General features: G+C 39.5%; 1 protein-coding gene across 2 annotated transcripts in view; it reads left to right on the top strand.

Moving 5' to 3' along the window:
- Positions 1-9681: 9681 nt before the first annotated feature.
- Positions 9682-20000, top strand: part of atf6 (activating transcription factor 6) — a 43651-nt gene continuing 33332 nt past the window's right edge. Inside the window, exons 1-6 of one of the 2 annotated variants that reach the window (XM_047801309.1) lie at positions 9682-9946; positions 11909-11982; positions 12930-13002; positions 13097-13197; positions 16433-16559; positions 17388-17579. In XM_047801309.1, coding sequence (XP_047657265.1) covers positions 9838-9946; positions 11909-11982; positions 12930-13002; positions 13097-13197; positions 16433-16559; positions 17388-17579 — 676 coding nt within the window. In that variant the 5' untranslated portion in view covers positions 9682-9837. Of the gene's footprint in view, positions 9947-11908; positions 11983-12929; positions 13009-13096; positions 13198-16432; positions 16560-17387; positions 17580-20000 lie in introns of both variants that reach the window. The other variant, XM_027154253.2, reaches the window with a different exon arrangement.

The following is a 20000-nucleotide window of genomic DNA, read 5'->3' as shown; positions in this document are numbered from 1 at the left end:
AGTCTGAAATTTGATAATAATACAATTCTATGGTGAAAATAATGTTTTAACAGATATCAGGTTGGGAATGTTAATTATCTGTTTACTACATGGATCAAAACAATTTTGAAAATTACGAATGAACATTATTTACATAAATAGTTGATTTTTATTTATTTAAGTCTACACACGTTTTTGTCCATGCAAATTTGACTTTGAAAAACAGACAAAAACAGCAAATGTGAAAGCATCTTAAATAACGGTTGTAGTCGACAGAAACTGCTGTTTAAGACAGAAACTTGTAAAAAGGATTAAACTGTAGAGGAAGATGACAATTTACCGTGCGGTTCGTTTAGAAAAGTGTGAACACAGAAGTCACACTCAGGTAAAGACCAAAATAATAATTTGTTCTCTGCATCCGTTGCTGGCTCCGGATCAAATTGGTCTTAACTCTTAAAAACCTTAACTCTAATTTTAATCAAGAATTGGACCATTGTTGATTTGTTTAATCCTGTTTAAGATCATTAATTTTGTAATGAATGTATACCATGCCAACTGCAGTTTGTCTCTATGATGCAACAACAAGAAGTTGAGAAAAAAGTCATTATTATTATCTAATAAAACATTTATTATATTATATTACACTATATTTTATTATATTGTATGAACACATCTCTCATTCCTGTTGCATCCATGTCTCCAGTTATTCAAAGAGTGGACCAGAGACCCCTCACAAGCCCCCTATTTGGAGATTCAGGGTCATGCAGGGGTTAGTTCCCAGTCCTTCGAAGGTTATTCAGAAGTCACAAACATTCACAATCTTGAACTCTTAAGCCACAGACTCTTTGCTAGTGTTGAGGACGGCCAGCGTTCTTAAGAGCCCCTTCCCTCTGTTTTTTGTACAACAAGCATTGCTTTTTTTCAGCCCACAACCTTGTAAACTGCACATAAAAGAAACACAGGAGGATGGTAACAAAGATGAATAGCCTTTTTTCCAACTCATCTCACACCAATCAAGGCTTTTCATTTGTATTCCCCTCCCTTTTGTCCAACAGATAACATAAATTCATTTAAGTCAAACTGAAGGATTAAATTGGTGATTCGTCAATCCCTCCTTTGTCCCAGCTTAATGGTGGCACATGGTTCAGGGCAAGCTCTTTGTAGGCTTTTGGTTCTTTAAGGTTTGTGAGGAGGGTTTGTAGTGTTCTTTAGTTGCTCACATAATTTAAATAGCTGTAATAAATCTTTTATCAACTAAATGTCATGATTAAAATAATTTAATGCGTTATATTGTAAGATCTCCATTGGTTACTAAAGCAACATATAACCCAAGCATGAAATGAGACTGTAATATAATGTAATGGTATTTTTGCAAATATTTAATAAGTTAATTTCAAACAATTTTAATGACATGTTTATTTAGCTTGAGCTTATTTAAACTGACTAAACTGATCAGTTAATTTATTTTTCTGTTTCTGTTACACCAGATGTAGTAGCTACATGTAATGGATTATGGTTTTTTTTCTGGCCCTCCTTCTTAACATCCATCATCACTTTAAATCCCAAAGACGCTCCTCTTTGCAAGATAAACACACACACACACACACACACACACACACACACACACACACACACACACACACACACACACACACACACACACACCATATGCAGTAATCCCTTTGTATTCACGATGCAATCCTGACAAACAGTGCATGTGAAGCCAGTCCCTCCCCCAAACCAGGCTTGGGCCACCTGCTAACTCAACTCTGCAGATTACACTGGGATCATCCAGACACACTACATGCTCTCCTAATTATGGCACTTGCTTTTGTACACACCATCACCCCTACATACAAGAGGACAGTGAGAAATTATGAAATTTCTGAATAAACATATTATTATTATTATTATTATTATTATTATTATTATTGTTGGTGTTGTTGTTGTTGTTGTTGTTAATATAACTGTTGTTGTACATCTGTTGCCGTTATCAAATCCTAACCGTATTTCCTTTCTTAAGTCCTTAAGTCTCTCTCACTCACTCTCCCTCTCTCTCTCTCTCTCTCTCTCTCTCTCTCTCTCTCTCTCTCTCTCTCTCTCTCTCTCTATCTCTCTCTCTATGGGTCTCCATCTGCCCTCCTTCTCCATACTCCATCTTCATCACACTGTATAAAGCATTAACCCACCCACCCCTCCTCTAGATCTCCAGCCCGTCCTCCCCCCGCACACATGTAGAGATAATAAGTCATCACTCCTCTATGGACGCTTTGGTGAGACAATGTTGGACAACAAGGTTCAGCATCATCAATCTCGCAGCATATCCATCACCCCAACAATGGACATAATAAGAAGAGGACTCTGTGTTTCTGAGGGCTCTGTTTCTGAAACCTCTGTTAGTATACTTTCTCTCCCCCCCCCCCCCCGTCAATTGTAATTAGACATACTCCCATAAGTCGAAACATGGGCCTGATTCCAATTTCACTCAATTTACTCAGTAGCATCTAACCTATATTGGGTAAATTAATTAAATAAACAATACAGATTCTGTTCATTTCACTTAATTATTCTCTGATTAGATCGAACATCAGCTACAGTAGAGTCTTTCACAAGTAACTGTAGTAGAACAATCCTGACAACATGTAATGTACACACTTAAGAGCACAGAAATGGAAAATCACTTACTCTTACTCTGTCATTTACTCTTAATGGCTCTTGTTCTAGTGGAGAGCTCTGTTACTGTCTGTGATGAACTGAATACAGTTTCTCTGGAAGGGTCTATATAGAGTCCACACTTCTTTATGCATGTACACACTTCTTTAAGCATGTACACACTTCTTTATGCATGTACACACTTCTTTATGCATGTACACACTTCTTTCATCAAATAACCAGATTATACTGTGAGGGACATTTTTGATAGTACCTGTCCTTACACTTCCTTTAATGAAGTATATGTCAATTAACACTAGGAATATTCTGCCTGACTTTTTACCATCAACCCTGTAGTAACAGAATACTGGTAATTTGACAATGTTATGTCATCTAAAGCATAAAATGGGCCCTATGATCTTACTCATCTATTTAATATTGAATTTTCTGGTTGTCTCAGAGCAGCACACCACCTTATAGCACTTTGTCACACAGGCAGGCGTCTTTATTTGTTTTTTTACATGTAAAAAACTGCAATTTTAAATAAATAAGAATAAGAGCGAGAAGAACATTATCATTATTTCCAAAAGGTCAGAAAGTTTGGGGTATTGATGTTTTGCATATAAAAAAATCCAATTGTACGACAAACTCCTCCAAATACGTGCAAGCTGATTTGTTGTAATCTGTACCGGATTTCTGTGAAGCTGCTTTGTGACAATTTTCACAATTTAACAGGAGGACTGTGTTGGGGTTTTTTCACACAAGCCTGTCTGGTCTGTTTTGCATGTTTGCCTTAATGAATATGCAATTCGGAGCATTCTAATGTGCAGAATACAGGGTGGTGTCTATGCAATAGTCACATTTAGTAACCATTATGTGATTTACTGCAAACTGAAGTATTTAATCAATAAACAGAAAGGCAAGTGCTAATATTTGCCAACTTAATAAAGAGTTCAGAAAGAAGAAGAAGAAGAAGAAGAAGAAGAAGAAGAAGAAGAAGAAGAAGAAGAAGAAGAAGAAGAAAAAGACTCTATCCACTTGTAATGAGATTTCTTAACTGTAAAACTGGTTGTATAATTCTCAGAGGAATCCATGTGAATTCTTTATTCAGTCATGTGGTTTGGGCCACAAATTAATTTCAATAATAAAAGTAAAAATAAGACCAAGCTGCATGCAAACATGGTGAACTTAAGGAGGTGGTTCCTACAGCAACCAGACAGTGGGCAGGTAGATAAAGTCCTGTAAATCCAAACAAATGTATAGGTTGGCTTCTTGGTGTTACATTAACCTGTTAATCCTCAGACTGTCTCCATCTGTGAGTCAGTGGAGTTTAAGCACGGTTAAAATACTGATCTGGTTTAAGATAAGATACCTCAGTGTGCGTTGTTAACATTCATCATAAAAAGTAAAGTACACATTCTAAAACATATCCTTAAGTGGGACAGAATGAAAAAAAAAAACAGGAACACACAGGAGTACAAATGCATAAGCCCTTGAAAACATACCCCTAATTACAAACTTAACATACAAGTCAAGAAATGTCAGAAACAGACACGGGTAAACAGGATATAGATAAAGACACCTAGTGAGAAGTATTAACACTGGTAATTACACAGCGGTAAGCAAAGGAACACAATATACTGTGCATGCACAATGTATGTGATTATATATACTGTACATCCACAAACAACATGATATTAAGGAATCCTTTACTGGTTTACATACAGAGGCCATACAGTAGCTCATCCTTATTCCATGCACAGTCATAGTCAAACTCTAACACATTTTTACTGCCAGTGTCTGACTCTGAGCAGCTTTTGTTTGTTCATGTTTTGCATATTGCTTCACTGATACTGAGTGGTTTACAAATTCAAGCAACATTTTACAAAAAAAAAGCCAGTGGTCTAAGGAAAGGCTGCCTTCTGCACAGGACAGAGGCTGCTACTGTAAGATATTCAGAATGGATGTGTATCGTGTTAATGTGTTCATTTTATTTTACATTCGTTGGGTTGTGGGCCATGGTGCTTAGACCTCCATGCATTTGTTCATGTGTAGCAGGGTGGGGCGGTTGTCCCTGCTTCTGCCCAGGTGCCCTGGATTTTACTAATCCATTCCTGTACCTAATAAACTGGCATTGTGTGGGCATACACAGGAATGTGATACAGGTTTCTGTGTTTCTTTGTCTGTGGGCCTTCCCTTTTACTTCACTCTGGGTGTTCAGTTATTCAAAAGCTCTGGTCATTCTGTTTTTAGCCTTATATCAGCTTCAACACACCGATAAAGCTTAAAGTGTGTAAATGTGTATGTAATCATCTGCCTCCCTGTTCCTGCTGATTCCTCTCAACCATGTCATCAATTCAGCTAGATAACATCTACGCAAAAGTAACAACCTTTCAAGAACCAGACACCAGATATTCCACATAATACCGAACAACATGAGAAATAAGTCATGTGTTGAATCTCAGAGGAAATGTATGACAGTTAGCATATTGCCTAGTGGCTAAATCACCTGGAATAAAAACACAGATACATTCTGGTGGAAAAATGCTAAAGCTTTGCTACGATGAAGCATGATGCAGAGAAATGCAGCAGATTTACATTTATAAGTATTATACAGTACAATATAAGTATTATACAGTACAGTATAAGAATTATACAGTACACACATTTATCCAGAGCAACCTACAGAAGAGCTTCATTAAAAACACATCCTCATGCTAGCACAGACAGGTCAGGATCTGAAAGCACTATTAAGCTGAAGAACTTCAAACACTCTGAAGAGTTTCTACAAGTTTGTACAACAACAAAAGGAGTACAGGCGTGTGAACTGTGACATGCAGATGATGTACAGCATGACGTATAGTAAGACGTATAGCAGAGGTTTTTCTGAGACCACCTCAGGTTAAGCTGATCCTGATCTGAGGGACCCAATGAGATTAAGACCAGACCCACCTGCTCCTGATCCTTTACACCCAGCAACATCACTCATCAGTTTGACATTAAAGAATCATAACAGAATCTAAGAATATCCCTCATAAGAGCAAGCTGGCACATGGTACGTGTGAGCTGTAGCAGGCTATCTTTATATCTAGACTGTTTGTGATGGCAAAAAACAAACAGAACCATTAATGTACCCTGTGCTTCAAACACGAGGAACAAGTGATGCATCTCAATACAATTACAATGACAAATATTTAATTATCCTATTTCATTTATTTTAATATTTAGCATTTATTTAAATATTTAGTATGGCATCTAGTTTCCCTGTTGTTTAACAATTTTTAACATTCTATTAGTTATTAGTTACTTATTAAAAATACAAAACAGGAAACTCGAATAAATGAAGCAATTTTGTTGGTCAGTGTTGTTGAAGTACTGACCATGACCAAGCCTTCTAATAATAAGCTAATAATAACCTAATTTATTGTGTTAACAATACCATATCATCATATTGCCATATCTATGACTATCACACACACACACACACACACACACACACACACACACACACACACACACACACACACACACACACACACACACACACACACACAATTTAAAAGAATACAATGTATTTCAAGTAGCAAATAATAAAGTATAGGACCACAGAAACAGGGCATGTTGGAAAATATCATAATGTTTTTTACAGCCCAGATTTATGCCCCTGCGCTACTGTTACTTTTCTTTTTACCTCTTTGGTATTCTACGCATCAATTTGACAGAGAGAGAAACTTCCGCTAAGGCTCTACCACGTGACTGTGTTTCACCAATCAAACGTAGTTGTGCGTCTCGTCACGTTACCACACACACACTGAGCGGCGGGACGCGTTAGTTAGCAACACAAACCGTCAGCAATGCAGACGGTCAAGTTCAATAGTGACGTCACTGAGAGATTTTTTTGGTGAAATAGTTTGTTTCTGCATGTTTTCACACACACACACACACACACACACACACACACACACACACACACACACACACACACACGTTTTACATTGACCGGTGTGCAGTTTTCTGTTCAGCATGCCTGGTATGAAATGTATGTGTGTTTCCTTCTGTTGTTCTGTCACTGGAGACACACACACACACGAGCGCGCGCGCACACACACACACACACACACACACACACACACACACACACACACACACACACACACGCACACACACGCACACACGCGCACACACGCACACACACACACGCACACACACGCGCACACGCACACACGCACACACACGCACACGCACACACGCACACACACGCACACACACACACACACACACACACACACACAGACAGAGTTTATGAGAATTTATGGGCTGCCTCGCTCTAGTTCTGCCTGGTAAAAAAAAAGTATAAAGGTTTGGAAACTTGTGTTACTTGTGCGTATTTATTTTTTATTTATTAAGTTCTTGAATTTACCTGAATTATTTTAATTGAAGATATTTTGTAAGTAATTAATTTTAATTTATTTTATTGATTGGATGAGCCATAATTTGGCTAAAGATTATTGACAGATTTTTATTAATCAGGGAATCAGACAAGAACCAGATTCAAGGTAAAGTCATTGATATGAGCAGGGCTAGAAAACTAAATATATGTGATGAGGAGTAAAAGACTTGGTAATGACTGGTGAAAAAACACATGTTGTGTATAACACATGTTACAGATGTGTGTAAAGTGTAAATGTGGTGGTTACTGAGTCCAGGATTTATACCTGCAGAAACAGGAGAACTTCCTATAGGAACCCTGGAACAAGTATTTATTTATTTACTGTTCAATATAGTAAATATTTTGAAAGAAATTTTTTAATTAATTATTTTTTTTATTGGAAAAAGACAATAGATGCTCCTCCAATTTTCATCAAGCCAGTCTGTAAATAAGGATGGTTTCAGGATGCTTTACTGGTAGCTGGTAGCATCCACCTTTTCTTTTCCAGACAATGATTTTCCTGATATCCTAAACAGTCAGAATGGAGAACTTTGTACCACTCTTCTGCTGTGCAATCTTCAGTCTTTTCTCCAAAATGTCTGTCTGGTTGTCTATAAGAGAAGTGGTTTCTTTACTGCCCTTCATGAAACCAGGTGATTGTCCAAAGGTCTTTGCCACACTGTGCATGCAGAAGCACTCATACCCACCAGGTGCCAATAATGAGCAAGCTCTGCGCTGATACTGCCATGATTCCACAGCTGACTCCCCAGCCCGGGATGGTCCTGGCCCTCTAGGATGTCCTGGAACCTTCTTTACTACAGCTGAACCTCTCTTGAAGTTCTATTTGCAAATTTGCACAATTTTCATGCATGTAATGGCATTTTGATGCAGTGATGATGGCTACATGTCTCTTTTTGGAGGCAACCATTGCTAACACAAGAAAACAATGACTAGTCCTCAGTCTGCTCTGTTAATCTAATCAGAATGATTGGGTGATTTAACCTGATAAATCACTTACACTTCCCTGTATGCTAATGATATTATTAGTGAAATGATGTTAGCCAGTCAATTTGTGAAGGGACCATAAAACTGTTTAACTGCATAAAACATTTTTTTGTCCAATGAAGCTTTTTGCAATTATTTAAAATGCAATTACAATACAACTAGTATGGATAAATATGTGGTATCTGACTTTACATGCAGATCCTAAAGTACTGTAAGTAAGTACTGTAAGTGCAGATTTTTTTTGTCCGGTTAATTGCATGAACATCCAGCAGAAAGAGGACACTGTTGTTAGTGAACAGTTAGCATGAAGGAGTGAACTTGATCTGTAGCAGTGTTTATGTAGGTGGATCATGTCACAGTAACATCCACATGAATGCAAGACCTGAGGTTTTCCAGCAGAACATTACCCAGAGCGTCACACCTACTCTGCAGGCTCGCCTTCTTCCCATAGTGCATCCTGGTGTCCTGGTGTAGACTGTCATGACTCCTTCTGAACCAATGTAGTGTCAGTCAGCTGTATGGTCTGGTCTTTATCAGCAATCATGTCTGTGCTGATCTCAGAGTTTGTACTGTCTGTGCTGATCTCAGTTGCACTATTATAAACTGATGTAGAAAGGACATTATTTACATTTACACTATTTCCTGTCCAGTGTCACCCAAATGAGGATGGGATCCTTCTGAGCCTGGTTCCTCTCAAGGTATCTTCCTCATGTCATCTCAGGGAGTTTTTCTTTGCCGTCGTCGCCTCCGGCTTGTTCATTAGGGGTAGGGATAGATATATAGTATTTTATATTTTAAATTAATTTTAAACTTTAATTGTATATTTTAATTTTTTTTATCCTCATTTTTTATTCTTATTATATATTTATTACTTTTTCTCTCTCTTCTGTTTCCATACTTCTGTAAAGCTGCTTTGAGACAGTGGGAAATTGTTAAATAAACTATACAAATAAACTGAATTCTTGACTGACCTAATGCGGTTTCCTTCTTTGCATTTGGAGATGCTTTTCTGCTCACCACAAAGAGTGATGATCTGAGTTACTTTATCTGAGTTACTTTATGAGTAACTTTATCTGAGTTACTTTATGAGTAACTTTATCTGAGTTACTTTATCTGAGTTACTTTATGAGTTACTTTATCTGAGTTACTTTATGAGTTACTTTATCTGAGTTACTTTATCTGAGTTACTTCAGCTCATTGTCTGCTTTCCTCTTTCACCAAGACAGTGCAACACAACTGACTGATGAGATAATTGTACAGTATAATGTGTGTACATTTGTTCCTAATAAAGTGCTCAGAGACTTTATAATGTAATGCATATGTGTTGTATTCTTTACGTTATAGAGCGTTATACGGATCAGTCATTTGTTGACGGTCCCTTAGCTTTCATTACTGTTACACATCTATATAGAAATCAACCAATAATTTCATGGTCAAACCTTTCGGTCTGACAGTTTTAAAGTGTGAATGTGCACGAAGCAGATTCCTTAAACATAACGTTATAAGGCTGTCTGTCTCACACACAGTCCGAGTTACAGCTGAACAAAAAGCTCCTCACTGCCATCTTACGGCATGTTTAACGCGTTCAACAGCATGAGCCTCTTCGGTACCCGTAGAGCTACAGTAAAGTAGGACGTGTACGTAAAGTGGGGACGATTCTCGAACCGGAAATGTGTTGAACAGCGCTGAGATGTTATAGACGGACACCGAGTTTTAACCGAGTTTAATCCTGATTTTCTCACTTATACAGTCACTGATGTCTTCAGGGAACTATGTCGAAAGAGTTGTTGTTGAACGCCGAAGATCCTTCGCGAATTATAACTCCTACAGCGATGAGTAACGACACAGGGAACATGTCTATCGATCAGGACGGAGAGTGGGGTAAACAAACTGCTCTCTACATCTCATTACAGCTCTCTACATCTCATCATATCTCATCATATCTCTCTACATCTCTCTACATCTCAGCACATCTCATTACAGCTCTCTACATCTCATTACATCTCATTACAGCTCTCTACATCTCATTACAGCTCTCTACATCTCATTACATCTCATTACAGCTCTCTACATCTCATTACAGCTCTCTACATCTCATTACAGCTCTCTACATCTCATTACATCTCATTACAGCTCTCTACATCTCATCATATCTCATCATATCTCATCATATCTCTCTACATCTCATCATATCTCTCTACATCTCATCATATCTCATCATATCTCTCTACATCTCATCACATCTCTCTACATCTCTCTACATCTCATCACATCTCATTACAGCTCTCTACATCTCATTACATCTCATTACAGCTCTCTACATCTCATCATATCTCATCATATCTCATCATATCTCTCTACATCTCATCATATCTCTCTACATCTCATCATATCTCATCATATCTCTCTACATCTCATCATATCTCATCATATCTCTCTACATCTCATCATATCTCTCTACATCTCTCTACATCTCATCACATCTCATTACAGCTCTCTACATCTCATTACATCTCATTACAGCTCTCTACATCTCATTACAGCTCTCTACATCTCATCACATCTCATTACAGCTCTCTACATCTCATTACATCTCTCTACAGCTCTCTACATCTCATCACATCTCTCTACATCTCATCACATCTCTCTACATCTCATCACATCTCATCACATCTCATCACATCTCATCACATCTCATTACATCTCATTACATCTCTCTACATCTCATTACATCTCTCTACATCTCATTATATCTCATCACATCTCATCACATCTCATTACATCTCATTACATCTCATCACATCTCATTACATCTCATCATATCTCCTCACATCTCAGCTCATCACATCTCAGCACATCTCATTACATCTCATTACATCTCATCATATCTCATTACATCTCATCACATCTCATCATATCTCATTACATCTCATCATATCTTATTACATCTCATCACATCTCATCATATCTCATTACATCTCATCACATCTCATTACATCTCATTACATCTCATCACATCTCATCATATCTCATTACATCTCATCACATCTCATCATATCTCATTACATCTCATCATATCTTATTACATCTCATCACATCTCATCATATCTCATTACATCTCATCACATCTCATCACATCTCATTACATCTCATCACATCTCATCATATCTCATTACATCTCTCTACATCTCATCATATCTCTCTACATCTCATCATATCTTATTACATCTCATCACATCTCATTACATCTCATCACATCTCATCATATCTCATTACATCTCTCTACATCTCATCATATCTCATTACATCTTATAACGTCTCATCATATCTCTTAACATCTCATAACGTCTCATCAGATCTTATAACGTCTCATCATTTCTCTTAACATCTCATAACATAACATAATGTCTCATCATTTCTCCTAACGACTTATTTATGCCAACATTCCCAAACATCTCATATCTCACATCTTCTTACACTTCCTAACAGCTTTACCCCAGGTTTCTGAAAACACTCTTGTTCTCTGCTATTATTTGTACAGGCATTTATTTATTAATCACTTGTAGTTGCTGACATCATAAATAATAAGTAAATAAAAGGACATATAAGTGTGTTTTATTTAGTAAAGAAAAGTGTATGTTAATGTACATGTCAGCGAGGCTTCTGTTCACAAAGCTTATTGTACGTTTTGCTTTGGAGAGATGTTTATATCTTTTGGAAGAAGTAAAGATTCATTGTACATAGGTTCTGACTCTGGGAAGGATTGATTTTTTTAATTATTATTATTATTTTTAATATCATTCCTTTTTATCATCAGCATCTCCTTGTCCTTTTCTTGTGTAGATATCAGTTTGTTTGATGAGTTAGACGGCCTGGGAGATGCGGAAGAGTTGCTGCAGGCGCTCTCAAACGGCTATGTAAGTCAAGTCAAATCAGCCACACACACACACGCGCACGCACGCACACACACACACACACACACACGCACACACACACACACGCACACACACACACATACAATAATTTCTACTTCCCTGTAGACAAGTTGTACGACAATAAGTCACAGCAGGACGTCACACAATCTGTAGTTATTTTAAGACCTTAACTCATTTAAATGAGGGTGGAATGTTGGTCCCCTAAAAAAGGTCTGATTAATTTGCTATTAGACATTTATTAAATATTATAACAGCAAGTATTACAATTACATACATTATGAATTAAAGCTGTGAAAACATCTGTAAATGAAATCAGAGCAGTCTACAGGGTGACGGTGAGAAAGCGCTCTTTTCATCTCTCACTTCTCACAGCATTTATCTGAACTTCAGATGAAATCTTCAGGACTATACTGACACGATTTGATTCACCTTCACAGATGTTAACATTCACATGATTGTAAAGGATGATTAAACTTCCTGCCACTTTCTGATCGGAGCAGAACAGTAGCGTAATGATGCCTTTTACATGTAAACATGTCGATCATATTTCTCTTTCCTGTCACTGTAGAAACACTGGGGGGGGGGGGGGGGTCAAAACCAATTAATTAGTTTAAATAAAAAGATAAATAAATTAATTTATAATGAATTAAATAAATTAATTTATGGTTAAATTAAAAGAATTTAACAATAAATCATCCCTTCAAATTTTGTTTAGAGTAAATAAATGCAAATTACATTCACTCCAGCTCTTTTTCTGTCTGCATCTGAACTCTCTCTTATTTATTATGCTTCAGTCACTAATTATTAGATCTCCACAGTCATAGTTTTGCTGTTATTGATTTTCTTGCTGCACACATTTAATACTTGGAAACAGCATGGAGCTTTTTCTCCTGATGCTGTAAAGAGCTGAAGTGTGTGTGTTTTTACAGATGGCCGGTGCTGACTTAGACATGGATCTACCTGTCTGGAGCTCTGACATGTGGACAGACACCAGCAGCATGTGTACAGGTCGATTTTCTGCTCTCTGATTTTAGGATATTTTATTTCCTCTCTGTGGTGTTATTGTGATCTGTCATGTATTTGTTTTAACCTGCAGATGGAGACATTTCTACAGATTCGCTCTCTCCAGCCCACACAGTCTCTCTTTCAGTCTCCTCACCCGCATCAACCGAGGCCTCTTCACCCTGCTCTCTACTTGTAAGCAGACATACTGTGTGTGTGTGTGTGTGTGTGTGTGTGTGTGTGTGTGTGTGTGTGTACTTGGGGATAACTTAAATTTATAGTTGATATGCTCAAAGAAGAATGATTATATCTGCGTGTTTTCAGTCAGTTAGTTTTAAGTCTCTCTGTGTTGTTCATTGTGTCCCATTGCATCTTATTTGTTTTGGAAATTTTGTTGTCATACTTGTTTGGTGTGTGTGTGTGTGTGTGTGTGTGTGTGTGTGTGTATATGTAGTCATTAAAATGAATCTCAGTGGGTGCAGGATGACAGGAGTGGGGAGATTTAAAGGGTGTGGGGGTAATTATACTATTATGTGGCTGTAATCAGTTAGTAATCTCTATTTTCTAAGCGTTGGACTTTTCTACAAAGAGTTTTGTCTACAGCTTACAAATTCAGGCTTTGACACTTGCCAGTGATAGTTCAGAGGTTAAGACATTCACTGATATAAAGGTCATGAGTTCAAATCCCAGCGCTGCCGCTGCAGGACCCTTTAACCCTCACCTACTCTGTTGTATCAGTGAGATAAGTGGAAGTGTACAGAATGATCAGGACGTGCTGCGAGCTGATGAAACTCCTGTCAGATTTTTTAACTGAGGGTTTTTTAGAGCTTCTAAGTCTATATCAGAGAATACATTAAAACTTGTTCCCTATTTATTATATTATTAATGCTGTGACTAATAAATAAAAAGAAACTGCTCTGTAACACAGAGTAACGTATAATCATCTGGGGGTTATGAGGTTATTTATAAGGAGAGATTTATCTAACTTAGCGCTCATTAACAGTCTGATATAAAGCTGTTACGTAAGACATTGTGATATTTCTGTAAAGTACAAGCTGCTTTTTTACTCCTTCACTGCTGATATTCTCAGGTGGTCTGTACGTCTATCTGCACAATCTATACGCTTTTATTCGTTTGCTGTCTTAAGAACGAGTGGTTAAATGTATTCGGAGAGGAAAAGCATGGTGCACAGTGTCACGCTGTTATGAGGAAAATAATCAGTTACTTTGTGGCAGTTAACCCACTTTATACTGGACAGCATCACAACATCCAAACTTTGATGACCACCGGTGACCAGAGGGTGCACTATATTTTCCACAGCAGTGACACTGATGTGATGCCCCCAAGCTGGGTGTGAAAGGTGTGACGGTACATTAACCAGTTAACAGCAGCCTGAGTCTCAAACTGAGCCCATGAAGATAGTGAGCAGTACTTAATACTGTACACCAGAATGGTGCAGTCAATAATAGTACACAGATCGAAGAAAAATGCTGCTAGTCCTGATGTAAAAAAAATGCACATAGCAGCAGAAGTGTATAGCTGGTAATTGCAGCTTTATGGTAAATAAAACCTGCTCATATTGTCAAAAAGTGGACATGATTGTGGAAACACGTACTGTAATTAGGAAGACTGAGAAATAATGAGGATTGACCTTTCACAGCTGTCCTGAGAATAAGCATTAACCTGGCCAGATGGTGTGTGTGTGTGTGTGTGTGTGTGTGTGTGTGTGTGTGTGTGTGTGTGTGTGTGTGTGTGTGTGTGTGTGTGAGAGAGAGAGAGCGTGCTAACAAGCTCATCTTAGTTATCCCTCAAGTCACCTTGCTCACTAGTGTCATTGTAAGAGGCAGTGACAGCGTGCTGACAGCCCTGTGTACTGTTCCAGCCCACAGCCAGTGTATCACTAATGAGCATCACTGAGGTAAACCCCCCCCCCCCTGCCGTCTGTACCTACAGTGATGCTCTCAGAGCCATGTGACTCACGTCTGTCAAACAGATGCTTAGATTTTTTTGTTGTACAGAAATGCTTTGTGACAAAATTTATGGTTAAAATGCTCTTCAGATATCAGGCTTTGGTTTGCACATGCAGCGATATGTGTAATTACAGTATTATCTAAAAGAAGGAAATCTGTAGAGTTTAAACAGATTAACTTTTGTCTCCCAGCAGAAAGGGCATTGGTTAAAGGTCATAGCAGTACAAACTGCTTAATTCCAAATTGAGTCATAGAGCTGCAGCAGCTACATAAGGACCAGAACTGTGTAGATCTCCACATGGACTCTCAATGAAAGCACAACAGAAGCATTTTTATAAAACCTCAGAACTCCTTATAAAACCATGAGTTATGGAATCGTGAGTGTGTGATTGAGCTCCTCATCTCTACCATGAGTACAGTGAGTCTCACTAGTCCTGTTCCATCACTTCCTGTTAGATTCTTTTAACTGTCCCTCCTTTCTTCATTTCAGTGAGGATTTGTTGTTGGATTTAACACTTTTCTCTCCAGCAAGCAGTAAATGGCTCAGTTACCCTGTGTGTGTGTGTGTGTGTGTGTGTGTGTGTGTGTGTGTGTGTGTGTGTGTGTGTGTGTGTGTGTGTGTGTGTGTGTATGTATGTTGAATCGCACTCAGGACCTGTTATCATGCATTAGGTGACGGACTGTTATTGTGATTTCCTGCAGTCTCAATGCTGTATTTGTTCATTTTGCTCAGTTTCTTTTCAATTCAATTCAATTTCAATTCAAGTTTATTTCTATAGCGCTTTTTACAACAGACATCGTCTCAAAGCAGCTTTACAGAACATAAACACAGAGCAGGATGTAAACATAAGGAATGATAAAGGAAATAACGAATAATAAAAGAAATAAGAATTAACAGAATAAAAATTCTAGATTATTATTAGTTGTATATAGTTCACAATGTGTATGTATTTATTCCCCTATGAGCAAGTCTGAGGTGACTCAGGCAGCAGTGGCAAGGAAAAACTGCCTTAAATTGGTAAAGGAAGAAACCTTGAGAGGAACCGGACTCAAGGGGGAACCCATCCTCATATGGGTGACACTGGGGGTGTGATTGTAAATACAGTCAGTTAAATGTTGTAGTGGTGTGAGGTTCAAGGACTTCTGATCTCCTGAGTACCACAGAGTCTAACTGGAGATGTCTCAGGATTCTTAGAGTCGGCCTCGGCTCAGTGGACGTCCAAAGGCTTCGTCCCACAGAGGACGTTGGGAGCTGGTACAGTGTCTGGATGCCTCGGGATGGGTACAAAGAGAGAAGCAGTGGAAAGGGATTAACATATCTGCTGTTCAGAAAAATGTGCTGGTCTGATGTACTGGTGCATGATATTATGGGATGTATTGTGTGTATGCCTGACTGAAGAGATGAGTGTGTCTGCGCCCCGAACACTATCAGGAAGACAGTTTCTTTTCTGTCCTCACAGGATGAAGCTCTGTCTCCACTCTCCACCCAGTCGCAGCACTCTCCACTCTCCATCTGCTCAGACTATAGCAGCTCTGTTGAACCTCCTCCTGAGAAGAAGCCAGTCAGGAAGACCAATCAGATAAAAGGTGAAATCACTCAGCCAACCGCTGTGCTGGATAACGACACCTTTACTTCATTTACTGACTGTTGTGTACACACACAGACACACACACACACACACACAGACACACACACAGACACACACACACACACACACAGACACACACACACACACACACAGACACACACACAGACACACACACACACACACACACACACAGACACACACACACACACACACACACACACACACACAGACACACACACACACAGACACACACACACACAGACACACACACACACAGACACACACACACACACAGACACACACACACACACAGACACACACACACACACAGACAGACACACACACAGACACACACACACACAGACACACACACACACAGACACACACACACACAGACACACACACACACAGACACACACACACACAGACACACACACACACACACACACAGACACACACACACACAGACAGACACACACACAGACACACACACACACAGACACACACAGACACACACACACACAGACACACACACACACAGACACACACACACACAGACACACACAGACACACACACACACACAGACACACACACAGACACACAGACACACACACAGACACACACAGACTCACACACGTGCACACACACGTGCACACACGTACGCGCACACGCGCGCACACACACACACACATGTATCCTGCTTTCCTGAATTCATGGACACCAAAGCACAGTGCAGTGCATTTATTTAGAGTGATGTGTTATTTTGCTTTATCCACTGAGAATGATGTTAGTGTTCAGTTGGGGTTTTATTTCTTGTCTTTATAGCTAAACCTGTTATGAGACCCATTCATCTGAGCCCGAAAGTCTCCATTCAGCCTAAGCCACTCATCACAGCCCTGCCCATCACTCAGACTGCAGCCCTGCAGACCAAAACCATCATCATCCAGCCAGTGCAGGCTACCATAGTGCCAGTGGTCAAACCCACACCGGTCACCATTCAGCCGGCTCCCCCTGCAGGTCAGAGCATTTAGTCACTCAAATCATTCTGGTGAAAACATCCTCATCTGTGAAAGTGGTGTTTAAAGCAGCCTTTTCTCAGCCGCTACACAACAATTTTAATAATCATGTAGCAATAAAAATGTTTCCTTTATTTGAACCTAAAGGTTCGCATTTATCCGCTACTGTTTACATGCAACCAGAAGTTGAATCTCGTGTGTGTGTGTGTCTGTGTGTGTGTGTCTGTGTGTGTGTGTCTGTGTGTGTGTGTCTGTGTGTGTGTGTCTGTGTGTGTGTGTCTGTGTGTGTGTGTCTGTGTGTGTGTGTCTGTGTGTGTGTGTGTCTGTGTGTGTGTGTCTGTGTGTGTGTGTCTGTGTGTGTGTGTCTGTGTGTGTGTGTCTGTGTGTGTGTGTCTGTGTGTGTGTCTGTGTGTGTGTGTCTGTGTGTGTGTGTCTGTGTGTGTGTGTCTGTGTGTGTGTGTCTGTGTGTGTGTGTCTGTGTGTGTGTGTCTCTGTGTGTGTGTCTGTGTCTGTGTGTGTCTGTGTCTGTGTGTCTCTGTGTCTGTCTGTCTGTGTCTGTGTGTCTCTGTGTCTGTCTGTCTGTGTGTCTGTCTGTCTGTGTGTGTGTGTGTGTCTGTCTGTGTCTGTGTGTGTGTGTCTGTGTGTGTGTGTCTGTGTCTCTGTGTGTGTGTCTCTGTGTCTGTCTGTCTGTGTGTGTGTGTGTCTGTGTCTGTCTGTGTGTGTCTGTGTCTGTGTGTGTGTCTGTGTCTGTGTGTGTGTGTGTGTCTGTGTCTGTCTGTGTGTGTGGGTCTGTCTGTCTGTGTGTGTCTGTGTGTGTGTTTGTCTGTGTGTGGGTTTCTGTCTGCATCTCTGTCTGTGTTTCTGTGCGAGTCTGTGTGTGTCTTTGCTTCTTATAAGTGTGTGTGTAAGTGACCTTAAAACAGGAGTAAAAGCGTACACACGTGAACATCTAGAGTTTTACAGATTGTGAGAAATCTGCTACTGAAAAGCAACATTCCCCAATTCTAACCCATATTGTGTGTAAACTTCTCCAACAGTGGCTGTATATTGTACACTAGATGTAGTGCATTATGTTGGCTGTGCAGAGCAGACAGCACTAATGTCCCTGTACTATTGTTAATTGTGTCTGTTCAATTTTAGGGCTCATATTTGTGCTGTTGTGATATTCACCAACCTGAATTATTATACTATACATGTCAAGCTTCAGCTGGGATTTCTGTAGCGTTAGTGAGTGACGCTCACAGGGAACCTCAGACCTGATGCTGGTGTCAGACACCGTCTTGAGATTTCTCAGCATGTTGAGCTTTATAGTTGTAGTCAAACCCCACTGCAAATGTTTGTCAAAATTTACAGCCTTTCAGCAGGAAACAAATCAAACAAAAGCTTTTTAATGCTTCGAGTGTTTTTCCCAAATTCAACTGATAAAGCAACTTTCTCAAAAGTCTCAAAATTCAGTTCCCTGAATAAAATCTCACAGAAGCACAAATATGGAAGTCACTGGTTGTCTCAAGCACCTGATGCAACTGAACAGGGCTTCATTAGTTCACCAGGTGTGTTTGAGCTAGAAACATGAATATAACTAAACTGACTAGAGGCCGAGTGTCACATTTGACTGCATGTTAAAAATATGGAAAAGGTTTAAAAATAAAAGTCAAAGGAATGGTCCACAAGTTAGGGAAAGAGATCCCCTCCTCCACAAACAAGGAACAGGATACAAAAACACAGCAAAGGACTGAACGTTCCTAGAGACACCATTGGAAACAAGTTCGAAGAAACGGTGGAAAGTGCTGCACGATTAATCACATCGCAATCGCAATATCAAGCCTGTGCGATTATATGACGCAAAATGCTGCGATTTTATGAAGTAAATGGGTTGTCATGTGTGGACAGGACAACCCATTCTCTCTGAAAGCTGTTTGTCTATTTCATCCGCTACACCGCTATCCGCTACACCGCTATCCGCTACACCGCTATCCGCTACACCGCTATCCGCTACACCGCTATCCGCTAAACTAGTGTTTCAGTGTAGGCAGCGACACGTGTGGCGTGTGTGGTCATGTGACTTTTTCCGGTGTGCAGCGCGGAACGAGTGAAGATGGATGTCGAGCAGACGGACACTGAACTGGTGGCCAGAAAAAATGCTACCAAAAAAAAAAAAAGTCCTGAGCGCAAGTCCAGCGTCTAGGCGGCTTTTTGTGTTAAATGCTATTTCCTGTCGCTGCGCTTTTATTGTACATGACAGCTGATGTCCCGATGACCGGTCTACATTACGATTAAAAGCAGTATCAGTAAAGTAAAACATGTGATGAGCATCAAGTCCGAGTGTGTGTACTGTTTAAAGTCCGAGTGTGTGTACTGTTTAAAGTCCGAGTGTGTGTACTGTTTAAAGTCCGAGTGTGTGTGTACTGTTTAAAGTCCGAGT

This window comes from Tachysurus fulvidraco, chromosome 16, assembly GCF_022655615.1.
Source record: "Tachysurus fulvidraco isolate hzauxx_2018 chromosome 16, HZAU_PFXX_2.0, whole genome shotgun sequence".
NCBI classification, from domain to species: Eukaryota; Metazoa; Chordata; class Actinopteri; order Siluriformes; family Bagridae; genus Tachysurus; species Tachysurus fulvidraco.
Note: the sequence above shows the minus strand (reverse complement) of the source record. Positions and strands in the feature narration are given on the sequence as shown.